Source organism: Vicia villosa, unplaced genomic scaffold, assembly GCF_029867415.1.
Source record: "Vicia villosa cultivar HV-30 ecotype Madison, WI unplaced genomic scaffold, Vvil1.0 ctg.000163F_1_1, whole genome shotgun sequence".
Classification (NCBI taxonomy): domain Eukaryota; kingdom Viridiplantae; phylum Streptophyta; class Magnoliopsida; order Fabales; family Fabaceae; genus Vicia; species Vicia villosa.
Window position 1 is genome coordinate 1,213,401 of NW_026705046.1, and position 20,827 is coordinate 1,234,227.

Here is a 20,827-nt window from a genome sequence, read left to right on the forward strand (position 1 = left end):
ATAGGTTCGATCACCATAGTTAAAAGATTAGTAGTTGTATCGTTACCAATTTTAATTGATTGATTCAATTCTCACTAATAACGAATGAAAGTGTTTTTTGTAACTTTTAATAAATTAATTTGTATCATTATCCCTCGTAATCGATTGATTCGATTAAAAATAATAATGAATTTAAATGGGAAGATAGGCTAATCATCGCAACCAATAAAAATGGTTGAAACCCTTTAGCCAAATAATATTTATTTTTATTATATTAATTTGATGATTAAATAATCAATTGATTATTACCCACCGCGATCAATTGATTTAATCGAAGCGAATAAAATTCTAAGATTGTTAGGCTAAAAGCTCAGTTGGTTAGAAAACCCTAATCCTAATGCTTAGGCCAATCGTCAATGGGACTGGGCAAACCCTAATACTTATACCTTTCTAGGGTTTTTGTGGTTTTTATGATTAAAATTAATTAAATAATTAAGTCGAATAATCGGGGAAGAAAATCGAGATAATCATAATCCTAATCCTAATTTATATTTTAATCTAATTCAAAAGTTAAATCATATACATAACAAAAATAATTAAAATTAATAATACAATTCTACAAAATATGGAAATAATTAAATAAAACCTGGCTGGGATTGTATGTCACCATATTGGGTGTCTATGGTATGCACCCTTATCTCCCTGGCTGTTAGATCTCAATTGATGTGATCCTGTGGTGAGATGCGAGGATGTATGATGCGTTGGGATGAAGAGGCATGCACTGGATTCTGCAGGAACAATTCAATAACATAAATATGATAGACCTAAGGCTCGAACCCAGGTCATGTAGCTTGCTCGCGTTGTGCCTTCACCATGCGCGCTGGAAACGTCAACTGATTTCATATCCACCCCCATTCAAAATATATAAAAACGCATAATTTAAAATTCAAACAGCAAATCTCGCGCCTCTCACTGTTCATCATCGTCCCTCCATGCCAATAGATCTAGCTACGGTTCTGCAGCCTTGTTGCTACGACTCCATTCATGGCTAAAACCTGCACATACCAAAAACTCACGAAAACATGATATAAATTCAATACAAGCTCGCGGTTTTGCTCAGAACACCCTCCTAAGAACATTGGAACCATTGGTTTGAAGTAATTTCGCCTCTATCGAGAAGCCCTATTTTTGGAGCTCTAAGACCTAACAATGGCAAAATTCTATATCTCAACCAAAACTTAAATTAAACACATTAGAAACATTCTATACATCACATTGAATCAAAATATGTAATCAAAACCGATTAATCATGACTGAACGGGTGCAAACGAATTCGAAAATATTAGGGGCAAACCGAGACATATATGCGACGGTTCTGAGTTTGTTGGATGTCTATGGAGAATGAATAAGCTTCAGGAATGCACCAGGAATGTATTTGGATCACTAAAACGCCTTGAACCGATCCTCAACTCCAAGAACAACTTCCAATTTTTCTCACTTTCATGAACTCGGGTATGGCTCTTTTTCTCCAAAAAACCATCCCCTAATGCCTTGCACTATCTTCTGTATTTATAAGAGAACGTCCTAGGTCAACAAAACTTAGACAAATCTTTCTTGAATCCAAAATTTCAATTTGTTGAAAGTTTAATTTGCAAATCTTTCTAAAATTAGTTCAAGCTTGATTCTCTCTTTCCAATACTTATCCCCACGAATTTTGGACATGTTATTGATATGGTGAGTGATTGGAATGGATTTAAAATAATCTCAAGGCAAATCTTCTCATATTTTCCATTTATTTGCCTTAAATTGGATTTTTAACGAATAAAAAATTAAATAAAAATAAAATAAAAGTTAAATTGGCATGCCATTGAATTTAGAGGTTCTTAGTACTCTTATAAGCAAGTTTGGATCATAAAAGAATAAGCCCATTTGCAAAAATAATCATTTTGAACCACTTTTGTTTCATATATTTCCTTCAAAATCGCCCAACTTTGGCAAGGCATATCTCCCTCAATTTTTAGGATATGGGAGAGTTCTAGGATTTTTTGGAAACCTCAAGATGTCCTCTACAAGCCCCTTTGGAACATATTTTTCCTTTGGAAATTTTATCTTGATGATATGGCCTTTGACAACAAACTGCTTTTAGTTGACCTTTGAAAAGGACCTATAATCTTTTGTACCATATTTCTCAAATGAAGCATTTATGGCCTTGGCTTGTGAGAGACAAAGTTGTAAAAAATCCAATTTCCTTCAGAATAGGCTTTGAGTGAGAAATTTCTGATACTCCATGTGGAAGTTATGACCAGTCAAAGTTGAGTTGACTTTCTCCTATGAAAAACCCTAATTTGAACCTTTTGAATTTGTTCATTTATGAGTTTTTATTGATCAATTATGATCAACCTTTGATCAAATAATGGATGTAATCTTCCCTACTTGATGTTGACCAAAAGTCAGGAGTTTTGACTGTACTTTGACTATAGTTGACTTGTAGGTCAACATAGTCGATTATTGATCATATGAGCCATTGAGTGAGCAATCCTTGGGATTGAAGCTTGACTTTTGACATGGAGATTCTTTGATACATGTGAGACACCTTGGGATCCATTTGAGACCTTAGAAATTCTAATTCCTTTGATAAATCGCAAAACCCCAGTTTTGGATAGGAGAGAGTGACTTGAGAAAACCTTAGAACCTTGAGTTATTAGAGATGAAATGAGGAAACTTTGATTGAATATAGGAGGGCAAATTTTGGGGTATGACAAAGAGTAAGATACAAAAAGACATAAGGGGTCCCAGAATAGAAATGCAACAATTGCTCATGTTGGTTGAAGAATCAGGTTATGTTTACTGGAGTAGGAAAAAGGATGAGTCAAAAGTTGTTAGAGATATTTTTTGGGCTCATCCAGAATCAGTGAAGCTGTTGAATATGTTTCCTATTGTATTGATTATGGACTGCACATACAAGACAAACAAGTACAGGCAACCGTTGTTTGAAATAGTTGGTATGACATCAACTAAATTAACATTTGCTGTTGCATTTGCCAATATGGAATCTGAGCAGACAGAGACTTTTTGTTGGGTATTGGATAAGTTGAAACAGTTGTTTATCAAGCAGGATGATTGTCCTCAAGTAATCTTGACTGATAGAGATCTTGCTTTAATGAAAGCCATTGAAACAATATTTCCAAAGACAATTAATTTGCTTTGCCGATTTCACATCAACAAAAACGTGAAATCAAAGTGTAAGGAACATGTTGTGGATGATATGTGAGAAACAGTGGAGAAAATGTGGTTTGAACTTACAAGGGCTAGTGATGAGATGGAGTACCATCAAAGGTTGAAACAACTTGAGGATGCATGTGTTGACTCCAAAGGTTTTATTGATTATGTGAATGACACATGGTTGACACCGCACAGACATCGATTTGTCGAAGCATGGATCAATCAAGTGTTACATTTGGGCAACACCACAACAAATAGGTATGTCTATGTGATTTTATCGACATTGTTTCTTTATCTTAATATTACAGATAATTAGTTGTTTTGTTTTATTTAAAGGGTGGAGTCTGCGCATTGGAAACTTAAGCAAATGTTAGAGAATAGCTTAGGTGATTTATGCAAATGTTGGGAGGCTATGAATGACAATATCAAGATACAAGTGGGGAACATTAAAGCTTCATTTCAGAAGAGTTTTTATGAAGTTGAGCATGCACACACTAGTCCTTTTTATTCAAATTTGCGCGGTTCAGTATCAAGAGCTGCATTGAGGCAGATTGCTGAAGAGTGGTTGAGGATTGACATGGTAGGTACCGATACGCAAAAGTGCGGATGTACTCATAGAAAAGTATATGGGTTACCATGTGCTTGTGAGTTAGGGAGATATACATTGAGTGGTGATGCGATACCAATTGAGGCTATTCATATTCATTGGAGAAAACTAAATATGGAAGGAAATCAAGATGTAGATGCAGATGATGGATCAGAAGTAGACATGACAAATGCAATCGATGAAATTTGGAAAAGGTGGAGGTCACTAGATGTTGTCTGAAAAAGAGCATTAAAAAGCAGAGTGTGTGAGATTGCTTATCCGACTACAACAAAGAGGTGTCAACCGCCTGAAAAAATTAAAACCAAAGGAGGGGTTAAGAAGAAAGGGAAGAGACCTGTGGGATATGATGTTTATCGTGATCCTTCAGGATATGAGTATGTTGATCAAGCACATTCGAGTTCGCAAAAATCTTCAAAGAGGTTATGTTCACAACTATCCCAAACCTCAAAAAATAAAGAATTTGATAAATACATTGTACAATTTCCAGATTACATCAGACCATTTATTGATGACATTGTTGATGTAAGAGATGATGGAAATTGTGGGTTTAGAGCCATTGCATCTTTGCATGGTTATGGCACAGATGGATGGTCAATGGTTCGTCGGGATTTGGAGAAAGAAATTATAGGTCCTAGAAGCAAGTTGTATGAGGATTTATTTGGTAAACGCCTTCCAACTGTGAGATCATCGTTGGTGATAGAAACTTTAGGACAACATCCACCAAATAAATGGATGACGTTACCTGAGTTGGGCTATGTAATAGCTAATTGGTATAACGTTGTTCTCGTCTCTTTAGGTCACCCTAGTTTGAGTTACTTTCCTATGACGAGTGCACATTCACCTAATGCATGCATTTACTGCATCGGATTTGTTAATGGAAATCATTGGGTTCAGGTAATTAGTAACACAATTTTGGTACATTCAATCCCTATTTGACTTTTTCTGATATTTATTTTATGTGCAGGTAAACATGAATGAAGGATTCCTGTTTGACTTTCTCCTATGAAAAACCCTAATTTGAACCTTTTGAATTTGTTCATTTCTGAGTTTTTATTGATCAATTATGATCAACCTTTGATCAAATAATGGATGTAATCTTCCCTACTTGATGTTGACCAAAAGTCAGGAGTTTTGACTGTACTTTGACTATAGTTGACTTGTAGGTTAACATAGTCGATTATTGATCATATGAGCCATTGAGTGAGCAATCCTTGGGATTGAAGCTTGACTTTTGACATGGAGATGCTTTGATACATGTGAGACACCTTGGGATCCATTTGAGACCTTAGAAATTCTAATTCCTTTGATAAAGCGCAAAACCCCAGTTTTGGATAGGAGAGAGTGACTTGAGAAAACCTTAGAACCTTGAGTTATTGGAGATGAAATGAGAAAACTTTGATTGAATATAGGAGGGCAAATTTTGGGGTATGACAGCTGCCCCTGTTCAATCTTCTTAAACCTAAAGAGTCAGATAGGCACGTCTGCCTATCGTGGTCTAAAGGTAGAAGATGATTGAACACTAAAATGCCCTGAAATTTGCACTTGTTGGGAAGGATGTTCTGCGGGAGATGGGCTTAAAGATGCCACCCAAGGTGAATACCATTTTTCAGAGTGTGGAGCAAACGCCTTTCGGAAGGAACTAGGTGATTTTGATTGTAGCACGGCCTAAAAAGGCAAACTGAATTTTATGCAATGTTATGATGCATGCGATGTATGATGCAGCGAGCCTCTCAAAATAAATGAGAGCGATGTATATATATGCATTATGTATGAAAGAGGTATGTTAGTTGAATGATGCATGATTGTTAGTTATGTTAGTTGAAGTTATTAACTTTGGAAAAGAAAAATAGAACCTTGTTTGTTATTGATGAAATTTTGAAGAAGATTACTGCCGAGGGACTAACATGATAAACCCAATTGAAGAACTGTTTGGGAAACCTTGTGATCAGGGAAAATAAATCCCTATTTGCAAAGAGACGTAGATTTATATCACTGTCAGGGGACTAACGTGATATTAATCAGCTAGATGATTTGAAGGAGATCACTGCCAAGGGACTAACGTGATGAATGCTGTGTAGAAGATAGTTGGTTTGCTATAGTGCTAGCAAGCTTTTGCAGTTTGTAGGTAACTCACTTACTATAGTTCTAGTAAGTCATCGCGGTTGGTATACCCACTCACTATCATAGTTTGAGTAAGTTCATCGTAGATGGTAGGGCCCACTTACTATAGTTCTAGTAAGTCGTCGCGGTCGGCCGTGCCTACTTACTATCGTGGTTGGAGTAAGCTTATCGTAGATGGTATGACCCACTTACTATAGCTCTAGTAAGTCGTCGCAGTTAGCCATACCTACTTGCTATCGTAGTTGGAGTAAGTTTATCGTAGATGGTATGACCCACTTACCATAGCTCTGGTAAGTCGTCGCAGTTAGCCATACCTACTTACTATCGTAGTTTCAGCAAGTTTATCGTAGATGGTGTGGCCCACTTACTATAGCTCTAGTAAGTCGTCGCAGTTAGCCATACCTACTTGCTATCGTAGTTGGAGTAAGCTTATCGTAGATGGTATGACCCACTTACTATAATTCTAGTAAGTCGCCGCAGTTAGCCATACCTGCTTACTATCGTAGTTGGAGTAAGCTTATCGTAGATGGTATGACCCACTTACTATAGTTCTAGTAAGTCGTCGCAGTTAGCCATACCTGCTTACTATCGTAGTTTGAGTAAGTTTATCGTAGATGGTGTGGCCCACTTACCATAGCTCTGATAAGTTGTCGCAGTTAGTCACACCTACTTACTATCGTAGTTGGAGTAAGCTTATCGTAGATGGTATGACCCACTTACTATAGTTCTAGTAAGTCGTCGCAGTTAGTCATACCTGCTTACTATCGTAGTTTGAGTAAGTTTATCGTAGATGGTGTAGCCCACTTACCATAGCTCTGGTAAGTCGTCGCAGTTAGTCACACCTACTTACTATCGTAGTTGGAGTAAGCTTATCGTAGATGGTATGACCCACTTACTATAGTTCTAGTAAGTCGTCGCAGTTAGCCATACCTTCTTACTATCGTAGTTTTGATTAATCCCCAAAAGGATCACTTGTCATAGCTCTAGCAAGCTCACCTGGACCAATGGGATGCACTTGCCCCGGTGCGGACAAGTTTACCTGCATAGAAGATTGTTTGCTAAAATTCTAGCACGCTTGCCTGCATGAAAAAGATTCACTTGTTTGGAGACTCACGACTCGAGGGTCGGAGAAAATAGCATGCCAAATCTTCACGACTCGAGGGTCGGAAAGGAAACGATATGCTTAGAAACTCACGACTCGAGGGTCGGAAAACACACCTGTCACAACACGAGGGTTGGAAACTTACGACACGTGGGTCGGGAAATACACCTATCATAACACGAGTGTTGGAAACTCACGACACATGGGTCGGAAAATACACCTATCACAACATGAGGGTTGGAAACTTATGACCCGTGGGTCGGAAAATACACCTACCACAACACGAGGGTTGGAAACTCATGACACGTGGGTCGGAAAACTGGGTTTTTGTAGTAAGTGAATGCGCTAGATGATATGTATATGCTGATGCGTATGTATATGTTTTATGAGTGAAATGAACAGCAAGGTTGCTATCATCGGTAAGGTTACCGGGATACATCAATTAGGTGACTGGGAATAAACCAACAACAAGGTTATTGTCATCGGTAAGGTTACCGGGATACGTCAATCAGGTGATTGGGAATAAACCAACAGTAAGGTTACTGTCATCGGTAAGGTTACTGGGAAGCAGGTGGACAATGTGGTTTGGCACCAGAGTAATGACTTGGATGTTTTGATGTATGGGATAATGCTTATGCGCATGCATATGTTGATTTGTGTAACGAGTGGAACGAAGTAATGTCTTCTATAAGACTACCTGAAAAGGTTTTCGAAATGGATATGAACATTTGTCTTAAAGGAGACTGCCTGAAAAGGTTCTTAGCAAAGGATGAGGAATGTCTTAAGGAAGACTAACTAAGAAGGCTAAAAAAATGTCTTAAAAAGACTTCCTAAAAAGTTTCTTTGAAGGGACAATGAATGTCTTAGAAAATACTACCTAAAAAGGTTTGTAGAATGTCTTAAAGAAGACTATTTGAAGAGGTGTGATGTAATGTATCAACCGATGTATGTAATGCATGATTTATGTATTTGCATGATGCCCCAATGATAGGTTGTTGATAACCAAGCGGATATAGTTTGCCAATGTTGTAAGGTTGTTGGATGCTAGCACGATTTTCCAATACTTGTTTTTTGAACTTTGAAGATCGTAGTTAGGAGAAAGATTGATTCGAGGTTGTAAAGTATGAAGAGGCGTTTTCCTTTTGTTGTACGTCTTACGGATTTGATATCCATTGCCCCAGTATTTTCGTGGAAAAATATGCTTATGAGGGAAGTGCCCCAGGAAATAGCCTTGTCATATGCTTCGACGTTTAGATTGAAGGGTGTGCCCCTGACTTGCCAGATATGGAGGGTTATCCATGGTTTTCTATCCATTTTGAATTTGTCCCGTGCTTGACATGCCCCTGATTGAGATTGCTTCGAGATGTGACCCAAGTCAATTGAACCTTAGGAAGAATGCCCCTAGTTAATAGGATGTTTGGTTGTATGCCCCTGTTTAGGAAAATCCTCTGGACGTGGTTTCCCCATTCAAGCGTCTTTATCAGAAATGATCGCGTTTGTGCTACGTGTATATTCGTAGATGGCGTTATACTCTTTGGGAAGTAACTCTAATGTGATGAAAATGCAAGTTTTGAAATCGAAGGAGTGGATGATTAGAAATGAATGCTTGAAGGAGCGCAGTGGTTAGAAATAGTTTTAACAAACCTAGGAGTCAGTATAACAAAATCCTGCTTAATATGCTTTCGTAGTTGACCTTGCCTCAATTAGGACTTTTAGATGTTGTAACTTGGCCTGGTTCGTGTTTTAAGAAACAATGGATATAAGGCTCAAAATTTATTTAACCCACCCTTTCTCCTTGATGTTCTTCAAATCCTAAAAATTCGCTTAATCCAATGAATGTGCTTTGTTTGTAAGAGAATCGTTTTAGTTTTGATGTTGAGCGGAAGCATTAGTGGAGACCCAAGCATTGATGAAAAGAGTTGTAAAGATCCAAGCATAGATGAGAAGCTTCGAGAATTTAGCAGTCACAAGATTGTGCTTTGTATTTTGCCTTTGTTTTGTTTTTTTTTTATCCCTTATTTTTGCATGAACCAAATCCTTTGAATTTGATCCATCGGGATGCCCTAATTTTTTCCTAAGTCTTTTTTGTTTTCTTTTATGGAATTTTCCTTTTTGACTTATCGGGCGTTTTTTCTGTTGAAAGCTCCTTTTGGAATTTGATCCTTGGATATTGAACATTGTGACTGCCATGTTGATTTTGATTTGTAAGCTTCGAATTTGGTATGTCCTCGATCTTGAATGATGTATTGAGGAAGAAGATGTTGTGAATGTTATCTCCATTGCTTCCTCAATCTTGGACGAATGCAAGGAAGAAGATCTACTTGAACCTCCGCTTTGCTTGACCCTTATGCTTGAACCTTTGCTTGATTGATTGATTCTCTTGACAACCAAAACACATCATTGAATTAATTGAAATCTACCCTGCCCCTGGTTAAAATCAAGGTTTATTTGAAAAGTAGAAACAAGCTCCAACTCCTGGCTCGAGGGGGTAACGAGGGATTAACATCCTTATATCTCCACTGTTTGGGAATTGAAATAATGCCTGTACATCGTCGGTTTGGTCTTACCTTGAAAGCATACGTTTAGCGAGACTTAGCTATTTATATTCGTCATTCTCCCTTAAGTTTGTTAATTATCCTAAACTTGAAATTGAAAATAGAATAGAAGTGCGCGAGTGGAAAATCGTAGTAGTGCAAGAGTGAAGCGAACAAATTGATTTCAAAACATGCCTGATTATTTTATTGAATTACTATTCGAAAGGTACAACGTTTTACACCAAATAACACCTTGTGATCGTAGAAGTTACAACTTGAAATGATAAACCTATTGATCCTAGGGGCAATCTCCTTTGTGAATCTGTCGACCTTGTTTTACTCCTTAGTTCATGGACTTGTAGAAGTAAAGGGTAATCTCGAATTCTCCTCGGGCACGTCAAACCTGTATGGAATAAATTAGTAGCGGTGGGTTTTCGTTGTTTCAGAACTTCATGAGTTTCCTTAGACTGAACCTCTTTTGCTTTTTCTAAGGATAGTATCACACCGTCCGAATCTTCGGAGTTCGTAGATTAATGAAGAAGACTTATGACCCTTTTTCCCCTTGGTAGGGATTTAGCATATGTCGCCTTCCCTCCATCGTAGTTATGCATCTTTGTTCAGGACATTGCCCCATTCAGACTAATCCTTGCCCCCCAGGTTATCGTAGAGCGTCCTTGTGAGTTTGCTATGTTTGTAGATGAACCCCTTTATGACTAGATACCCCTTGAGTGTACCTATGAGGGAACTCTTTTGTTGAACTAACCCTTGCTCAACGATAGCCTTTGTTGTATTTATAATCTTGTTTCGAAAAAGGCATGAACACGTGGTTGGCATAGTGGAAGATATCCTCTTTTTTTGTAGTAAGGCCGAGATCATTCTCAATAACTTGTCCTCCTTTCTCCATAGGTGATGATCCTATTATTTCTTTGGGAGTTTCGGGAAACCGGCTAGCACGGTTAGTATGGATGCGGGCGAAGATAGAAATGCAAATGTGAATGTAAATGTATGAATGCATGAAAATGTGAATGCACGCGTATGCAAAGGACTCCTTTATTTTTTGTATATTATGACTCCTTGTATGTAATGCAATGCGGATGTGCGATAGATATACTCCTAAGGATAGCCTATGCGGATTTAGGGATAACATTAGACTCTAATGAGATACTTGCAAGCTGGATATTATGACACGTTAATGGGAATAGATTAGGGAGTGCATGGAAAGTAGCAGTTGATGACCGTTCAAGACAGTCACCAAGTCTCATGACCTTCGAGAGGTCGTTCGACGTGTACTTACGAAGTTGTCCCTCGTGGGAAGGTTCTCTATGTGGAACGCAACCTATCTAAGGACGATATCAGGCGAAGTGAAATCCCTACAGGCTAGGGATTGAAGATGCATAAATCGAAGTCCCAAACCCTACAAGTTAGAGGGTGCGTGGGAATAAGCACGGGATGGCCGTTCAAGACAGTCACTGGATCTCATGGCCATCGTGAAGCCAATCGAAGTGAGTTAATGGGGACTTCCTTCAGAGGAAGGACGAAGTCATCGTAAAACACATGGACATAAAGAAAAAATCCCTACAGGCTAGGGAGTGCGTAGGAGAAACATAGAATGACCGTTCGAGACAGTCTCTATATCTCATGACCATCGAGAGGCCAATAGACGTAAGCTAACGAAGATGTCCTTTGTGGGAAGGACACGTAGTTTTAAAAATACACAGATATAAAAGGAAACTCCCTACAGGCTAGGGAGTGCATAGACGAGGCGCGGGGTGACCATTCAAGACAGTCACAAGGTCGCATGGCCATCGAGAGGCCAATCGACGTGCATTAATAAAGATGTCCTTCGTATGAAGGACGCGATTTTTTTTTAGAAATAAAATCCCTACAAGTTAGGGATAAAAGGTATGAGCACGGGATGACCGTCCAAGACAGTCACTGAATCTCATGGCCTTCGAGAGGCCAATCGACGTGCATAAATGGAAATGTCCTTCGTGGGAAGGACACGTAATTGTAGAAATGAAAAGATGTAAAAGGCAAATCCCTACGGGCTAGGGAGTGCGTATATGCAGTCGCGGGGTGACCGTTCAAGACAGTCACCAGATCTCATGGCCATCGAGAGGCCAATTGACATGCATAAATGGAGGTGTCCTTCGTGGGAAGAACATGGTATTGGAAATAGAGTCCCTACAGGCTAGGGAACGGTACCTGCAAAATTGAAACGCATAGATATTCGAAGTATATAAATTGCAAATATATAATGAGCACAACAACACAAAAGTCCTAGGCTCATAGGTTCGACGTAGCGGCTTTAGGGAGCCTACCCTTTCCATTGGTATGTCCTAGACACGGGTCTCATGGGGTCGTTCGTAGCCTCCGAGACTTTTTGTCTCTTCGGATTTTAGAACAACTCATTTTATCCAATGAGGTTCGAATTTTTGGGGTAGGTTCCCAGAGAGATCAGCCAAATACCAAGTCCTGCCCTCAACAAGGTGAAGCCTCGTATTGGACATTTCCGGATATTCAACCCACTCTGAGTGGAATTATCAATAAGACTCGTAGGCGATTCAAGTCCCCCCTGGTCTTAAGGATAATTCCCACATTTAGGTTTTACAACAATTTTATATATCCCAAAATGTAAAAAAAACAACAATTATATACAAGCAACTAAAGCAATATTTATTTTAAATTACACTAAAAATAAATAAATAAAATTACTGTAAATAGATGTAGATAAATAAACAAATGAATTTAAATTTGAATATTTTAAAAAACTAACTAACCTCGAAGTCCAGCCGCTTATAATTTAAATATGGTAAAACAGCAATTAAATAAAGATTTAAATCACTGTAATTTAAGGCTGTAAATAAATAAATAAAATAAAATTTAAATATTTACAGAACTAACCTCCAATCCGGCTGCTTATAATTTAGAAAAATGAAGCAAAAAGCAAATACTTAAATAAACAAATATTTATTTAAATGATGAAATTTTAAATAAAAAAAAAATTTTGAATATTTACAAAAATAAATAAACCCTAAAATGGCGAATTAGGTAAACCCTAAAAAGTTTGCCAAAAAACCTAAATAGTTTGTCACAAACCTAAATCCTGCCAAAACCTATAGGAGTATAGTAATTTACCATTAAGTGTGTCCCCAGCAGAGTCGCCAGCTGTAGCAACTTGCCCTAAATTTAATTATTTTAGAGTCGCCACCTATTCTACCAAGGCGAATAGGAAACCTCGCGCAGTTATAAAGATTCAGGGTAAGATACTATTTCAGGTCGAGGGAAGGTGATAGGCACCCTAAACCCTTTCCTAAGGTTTGCATTGTAGAGTCAAGATTTGTGGCAAAAAGGATAAAGAAAGATGACAAACAGGGTTAAAGCAAATAATTATCATAATTAAAGGTTTATAATTTAAATCGGAAAAAAATGAGATTTATGGGGGAGGGGACTCGCCTTGTTGCCAAGTGCCTACGTACCTCCTTATGGAGGATCAGAGTCTACGTAGTTCGGAGAAGGGTTGTACGCCCTTAGAGTTGAAATTTGATTTGAGATGGTTTTAGAGGCTTTTTGAATGGCCTATCGTAGTTTGGTAATTTGTAGTTTGAAAGGGTTGGGAAATATTTTAAGGTTTGGGCGTACAACCCTAGTCTTATTTGTACTATTAACCGCAATGATCGATAGGTTCGATCACCATAGTTAAAAGACTAGTAGTTGTATCGTTACCAATTTTAATTGATTGATTCAATTATCACTAATAACGAATGAAAGTGTTTTTTATAACTTTTAATAATTTAATTTGTATCATTATCCCTCGTAATCTATTGATTCGATTAAAAATAATAATGAATTTAAATGGGAAGATAGGCTAATCATCGCAACCAATAAAAATGGTTGAAACCCTTTAGCCAAATAATATTTATTTTTATTATATTAATTTGATGATTAAATAATCAATTGATTATTACCCACCGCGATCAATTGATTTAATCGAAGCGAATAAAATTCTAAGATTGTTAGGCTAAAAGCTCAGTTGGTTAGAAAACCCTAATCCTAATGCTTAGGCCAATCGTCAATGGGACTGGGCAAACCCTAATACTTATACCTTTCTAGGGTTTTTGTGGTTTTTATGATTAAAATTAATTAAATAATTAAGTCGAATAATCGGGGAAGAAAATCGAGATAATCATAATCCTAATCCTAATTTATATTTTAATCTAATTCAAAAGTTAAATCATATACATAACAAAAATAATTAAAATTAATAATACAATTCTACAAAATATGGAAATAATTAAATAAAACCTGGCTGGGATTGTATGTCACCATATTGGGTGTCTATGGTATGCACCCTTATCTCCCTGGCTGTTAGATCTCAATTGATGTGATCCTGTGGTGAGATGCGAGGATGTATGATGCGTTGGGATGAAGAGGCATGCACTGGATTCTGCAGGAACAATTCAATAACATAAATATGATAGACCTAAGGCTCGAACCCAGGTCATGTAGCTTGCTCGCGTTGTGCCTTCACCATGCGCGCTGGAAACGTCAACTGATTTCATATCCACCCCCATTCAAAATATATAAAAACGCATAATTTAAAATTCAAACAGCAAATCTCGCGCCTCTCACTGTTCATCATCGTCCCTCCATGCCAATAGATCTAGCTACGGTTCTGCAGCCTTGTTGCTACGACTCCATTCATGGCTAAAACCTGCACATACCAAAAACTCACGAAAACATGATATAAATTCAATACAAGCTCGCGGTTTTGCTCAGAACACCCTCCTAAGAACATTGGAACCATTGGTTTGAAGTAATTTCGCCTCTATCGAGAAGCCCTATTTTTGGAGCTCTAAGACCTAACAATGGCAAAATTCTATATCTCAACCAAAACTTAAATTAAACACATTAGAAACATTCTATACATCACATTGAATCAAAATATGTAATCAAAACCGATTAATCATGACTGAACGGGTGCAAACGAATTCGAAAATATTAGGGGCAAACCGAGACATATATGCGACGGTTCTGAGTTTGTTGGATGTCTATGGAGAATGAATAAGCTTCAGGAATGCACCAGGAATGTATTTGGATCACTAAAACGCCTTGAACCGATCCTTAACTCCAAGAACAACTTCCAATTTTTCTCACTTTCATGAACTCGGGTATGGCTCTTTTTCTCCAAAAAACCATCCCCTAATGCCTTGCACTATCTTCTGTATTTATAAGAGAACGTCCTAGGTCAACAAAACTTAGACAAATCTTTCTTGAATCCAAAATTTCAATTTGTTGAAAGTTTAATTTGCAAATCTTTCTAAAATTAGTTCAAGCTTGATTCTCTCTTTCCAATACTTATCCCCACGAATTTTGGACATGTTATTTGTAACACCCGGTATTTAATTAATTATTTAATTAAATACTTTCAAATTATTTCAAATTTAATTATTGAATTTGTGGAGTGTTGAGAATTGTTGACATGGGTTTTTATGATTAATTAGTTGATTAATTAATTGATTAAGTTGTAGAAATAGTATTAAAGAAATACTAGATTTACTATATGGACTTAATTAAGTGATGGTGGTAGTAAAAGGTAGGGTGTGAATGTTAGGCCCAATAGGTTTAATGAAATTAGGTTAAGATAAGAATTAGGTTATTTAGAAGAGAAAAAGTTTTGGGAAATTGGTCATGCGAAGTTGTAGAGAAGAGAGAAAATAGGAGAGAAATTCATTCCCGTTTTTCTTGCAGCAGTCTCACTAAATCGAAGATCCCCGATTCGTTAACCGTTGGATCGTCGCCAAATTTTGTGGGTAGTTTCGCAACACCTATAGATAACTTTTGACCGTTGGGATCTTCAAAATAAGGTCTGAGTTGTGAGATATGATCATCGCACTGTAGCTGCATATTTGGGAAAATTTTCAACTTTTGATTCTGATTAAAAGAGGCAATGGTTGGGAGCTAAGGCTAGATGGCTTCGATCGGTAGAATTGTAGAACGGACTCCGAATACAAGGTAAGGGGTGGGGTTCTAACTCTATAACCGGATTCATGATGAATGATATGTGGGGGTTAAATTCGTAGGAAATTATTCCTGATTATTTGTTGTGATTCTGTCGTGTTGATTCGATGAAATTAGTTATTGTTGTGGTGATAATTGTTGTTGTTTTATGCGATGTTGAAGGATGTTTCAGTGACGATGTATACCTCTATTTATTGGTATAGCGACGATATAGGCTTATGCCTTTTGTGACGATGATGTTGTTGTTGTATGTGTTTGTTGCATTCATATACATATGCATTTTGGCGACGGCCTGGATTGGCAAATTAGCGACGAAGGCTTATGCCTTGATGCCTCTGTTTAACTGGCAATTGGTGATGGGGGCTGAAGCCCTGGGTACCACATACATGTGCATTTGTTAGAGTCTCATTATATGTGGCATGAGTGTGATTTAATTGTGACGTGATGTGACTTGAGTTATTGAGTTGTGATAATGTGAAGTTGTAATTATAAGTTGTTATACTAATGACGTGTTGTGGCAGGTATTGTCTGGAAGATGAGAAATAGTTGTTATAACTATTAATACGTTGTTGTTGTTGATTTTTGTTATTATAACTGTTCAGGTTAATTGTTATTATAACTGTTGTCTGAAATCCGTAACGTGATAATTTTGTATGATTTAATTCTAATATATTGTTTATCATGCGTTTGTTTATATTGGTAGATATCTCACCCTTTCTGAATGATGTTTCCCTACCATGGGAAATTGACAGGTACTCAAGATAGCGGTGGAAGTTTGAAGTGATTTTATGAAGTCTTTAGTTGCTGTTATTCGAGTTGGTGTCTTGCTCTGATACGTAGCACTCGGGGGGATAAAGAGATTGTTTTATTTATTATTTTGTTTGCTGAATTTTTAAGTGAACTATGTTTTAAATTGTAACTTAAAGTTACTGTGCAATGATGCTATGATTTGATTAGAATATTTATGAAGTTTGATGATTCCGCTGCGAGTTAACTATTTAATTTGAAACAAAGTGATTTTTTTGTAATGATTTGATTATCGTTTTAAATTCTTGTGCTATGTATCTATATGAAGGCAAGTAAGCCGTAAATGTTTTTGAGATGACGAATATGTGATACCTCAAATGAACTTGTTTGGAATTTATACTCTGATTTTATTATATTTTTCGGGTAGAATTTGGGGTGTTACATTAGTGGTATCAGAGCCTGGTTGGTCCGTCCGGCCAAGTTGTCTAATGTTATTTATTCCTCTGTACGCGACAAGTGTGTGAAACACTGTCGATACATGTTGCTTTCTGGTTGTTGCAGGAATTAGTTTGAGCGAAGTGGGGGAGAAGCTTTGCTTCTCGGATGTGGTTCATTTGCAAGTTCGGAAAGAAGATTGTTGTCTGGGTGTTTCAAAAACTGAATTTCGGCGAAAGAATGTGTCTCTCGAGTTATAAAAAGTTTGGAAGTGAGGAGATATGTTAAGAGTTGTTTGAAATATGTTTAAGTTGAAGAAAAATGAGTTTTGGAGTGGAAATTCCGTAAGCAAAACGCAGGAAATTGCTGAATGTTTTGTGAAACTTCAAAAATTCATAACTTGAGTTCTGGACATCCGATTTGAGTCCTGTTTGAAGCGTTGGAAAGCTAACGAGATAAAATTTATTTTAAAAATGGTTTCAGAAGCTGTAATAGACTTATTTATAACAGGATGATGTTGGAAAGAGATGGAATTTGCGGTTACGCTTGTCCTTGGAACTGGACTTGTTTGTTGGTGCCGCACACGACGTCAGCGTCAAAGTTGAGTGAATTTAAGGAGTAATTAATAGGTTTGTTGAAAATAAATTTTAAGAATTAGTGTACCATTTGAGAAGTTTTGGAGATACCGTAAAGAGTGTCGCCGCATGGCGTTGATGTTCGCACTTTCGAATGGCGTTGGAATAGTTAACAAGTTAGTAACGGTTATGTTGAAGAAGTACCAGAATGGTCGACATATGTGTAGTCGATTTGAGATGTGTCAATGGGTTGTTATGTTGGATGGTTGGACGTGGAAGTGAAGTTGATGATGGTTGTATCGGATAAATTTTCGAGGACGAAAATATTCTAAGTGGGGGAGAGTTGTAACACCCGGTATTTAATTAATTATTTAATTAAATACTTTCAAATTATTTCAAATTTAATTATTGAATTTGTGGAGTGTTGAGAATTGTTGACATGGGTTTTTATGATTAATTAGTTGATTAATTAATTGATTAAGTTGTAGAAATAGTATTAAAGAAATACTAGATTTACTATATGGACTTAATTAAGTGATGGTGGTAGTAAAAGGTAGGGTGTGAATGTTAGGCCCAATAGGTTTAATGAAATTAGGTTAAGATAAGAATTAGGTTATTTAGAAGAGAAAAAGTTTTGGGAAATTGGTCATGCGAAGTTGTAGAGAAGAGAGAAAATAGGAGAGAAATTCATTCCCGTTTTTCTTGCAGCAGTCTCACTAAATCGAAGATCCCCGATTCGTTAACCGTTGGATCGTCGCCAAATTTTGTGGGTAGTTTCGCAACACCTATAGATAACTTTTGACCGTTGGGATCTTCAAAATAAGGTCTGAGTTGTGAGATATGATCATCGCACTGTAGCTGCATATTTGGGAAAATTTTCAACTTTTGATTCTGATTAAAAGAGGCAATGGTTGGGAGCTAAGGCTAGATGGCTTCGATCGGTAGAATTGTAGAACGGACTCCGAATACAAGGTAAGGGGTGGGGTTCTAACTCTATAACCGGATTCATGATGAATGATATGTGGGGGTTAAATTCGTAGGAAATTATTCCTGATTATTTGTTGTGATTCTGTCGTGTTGATTCGATGAAATTAGTTATTGTTGTGGTGATAATTGTTGTTGTTTTATGCGATGTTGAAGGATGTTTCAGTGACGATGTATACCTCTATTTATTGGTATAGCGACGATATAGGCTTATGCCTTTTGTGACGATGATGTTGTTGTTGTATGTGTTTGTTGCATTCATATACATATGCATTTTGGCGACGGCCTGGATTGGCAAATTAGCGACGAAGGCTTATGCCTTGATGCCTCTGTTTAACTGGCAATTGGTGATGGGGGCTGAAGCCCTGGGTACCACATACATGTGCATTTGTTAGAGTCTCATTATATGTGGCATGAGTGTGATTTAATTGTGACGTGATGTGACTTGAGTTATTGAGTTGTGATAATGTGAAGTTGTAATTATAAGTTGTTATACTAATGACGTGTTGTGGCAGGTATTGTCTGGAAGATGAGAAATAGTTGTTATAACTATTAATACGTTGTTGTTGTTGATTTTTGTTATTATAACTGTTCAGGTTAATTGTTATTATAACTGTTGTCTGAAATCCGTAACGTGATAATTTTGTATGATTTAATTCTAATATATTGTTTATCATGCGTTTGTTTATATTGGTAGATATCTCACCCTTTCTGAATGATGTTTCCCTACCATGGGAAATTGACAGGTACTCAAGATAGCGGTGGAAGTTTGAAGTGATTTTATGAAGTCTTTAGTTGCTGTTATTCGAGTTGGTGTCTTGCTCTGATACGTAGCACTCGGGGGGATAAAGAGATTGTTTTATTTATTATTTTGTTTGCTGAATTTTTAAGTGAACTATGTTTTAAATTGTAACTTAAAGTTACTGTGCAATGATGCTATGATTTGATTAGAATATTTATGAAGTTTGATGATTCCGCTGCGAGTTAACTATTTAATTTGAAACAAAGTGATTTTTTTGTAATGATTTGATTATCGTTTTAAATTCTTGTGCTATGTATCTATATGAAGGCAAGTAAGCCGTAAATGTTTTTGAGATGACGAATATGTGATACCTCAAATGAACTTGTTTGGAATTTATACTCTGATTTTATTATATTTTTCGGGTAGAATTTGGGGTGTTACATTATTGATATGGTGAGTGATTGGAATGGATTTAAAATAATCTCAAGGCAAATCTTCTCATATTTTCCATTTATTTGCCTTAAATTGGATTTTTAACGAATAAAAAATTAAATAAAAATAAAATAAAAGTTAAATTGGCATGCCATTGAATTTAGAGGTTCTTAGTACTCTTATAAGCAAGTTTGGATCATAAAAGAATAAGCCCATTTGCAAAAATAATCATTTTGAACCACTTTTGTTTCATATATTTCCTTCAAAATCGCCCAACTTTGGCAAGGCATATCTCCCTCAATTTTTAGGATATGGGAGAGTTCTAGGATTTTTTGGAAACCTCAAGATGTCCTCTACAAGCCCCTTTGGAACATATTTTTCCTTTGGAGATTTTATCTTGATGATATGGCCTTTGACAACAAACTGCTTTTAGTTGACCTTTGAAAAGGACCTATAATCTTTTGTACCATATTTCTCAAATGAAGCATTTATGGCCTTGGCTTGTGAGAGACAAAGTTGTAAAAAATCCAATTTCCTTCATAATAGGCTTTGAGTGAGAAATTTCTGATACTCCATGTGGAAGTTATGACCAGTCAAAGTTGAGTTGACTTTCTCCTATGAAAAACCCTAATTTGAACCTTTTGAATTTGTTCATTTCTGAGTTTTTATTGATCAATTATGATCAACCTTTGATCAAATAATGGATGTAATCTTCCCTACTTGATGTTGACCAAAAGTCAGGAGTTTTGACTGTACTTTGACTATAGTTGACTTGTAGGTCAACATAGTCGATTATTGATCATATGAGCCATTGAGTGAGCAATCCTTGGGATTGAAGCTTGACTTTTGACATGGAGATTCTTTGATACATGTGAGACACCTTGGGATCCATTTGAGACCTTAGAAATTATAATTCCTTTGATAAAGCGCAAAACCCCAGTTTTGGATAGGAGAGAGTGACTTGAGAAAACCTTAGAACCTTGAGTTATTAGAGATGAAATGAGGAAACTTTGATTGAATATAGGAGGGCAAATTTTGGGGTATGACAAAGAGTAAGATACAAAAAGACATAAGGGGTCCCAGAATAGAAATGCAACAATTGCTCATGTTGGTTGAAGAATCAGGTTATGTTTACTGGAGTAGGAAAAAGGATGAGTCAAAAGTTGTTAGAGATATTTTTTGGGCTCATCCAGAATCAGTGAAGCTGTTGAATATGTTTCCTATTGTATTGATTATGGACTGCACATACAAGACAAACAAGTACAGGCAACCGTTGTTTGAAATAGTTGGTATGACATCAACTAAATTAACATTTGTTGTTGCATT

At 36.8% G+C, this 20,827-nt stretch overlaps 1 protein-coding gene across 1 annotated transcript; it reads left to right on the top strand.

The window, feature by feature from the left end:
* The first annotated feature begins 3,265 nt into the window (after positions 1-3,265).
* On the top strand, positions 3,266-4,814 carry LOC131624806 (uncharacterized). Its single transcript, XM_058895719.1, has 4 exons — positions 3,266-3,459; positions 3,538-4,002; positions 4,048-4,702; positions 4,773-4,814. The coding sequence occupies exons 1-4, from the start codon at positions 3,266-3,268 to the stop codon at positions 4,812-4,814; spliced, it is 1,356 nt and encodes a 451-aa protein (XP_058751702.1).
* Positions 4,815-20,827: the final 16,013 nt, after the last annotated feature.

Coding starts and splice junctions, on each gene's coding strand:
- LOC131624806 (XM_058895719.1), top strand. CDS start 3,266: ATGTGGTTTGAACTTACAAGGGCTAGTGATGAGATGGAGTACCATCAA. Junction 4,003..4,047: donor ATCGATGAAATTTGGAAAAG/GTGGAGGTCACT, acceptor ATTAAAAAGCAG/AGTGTGTGAGATTGCTTATC. Junction 4,703..4,772: donor ATGGAAATCATTGGGTTCAG/GTAATTAGTAAC, acceptor TTTTATGTGCAG/GTAAACATGAATGAAGGATT.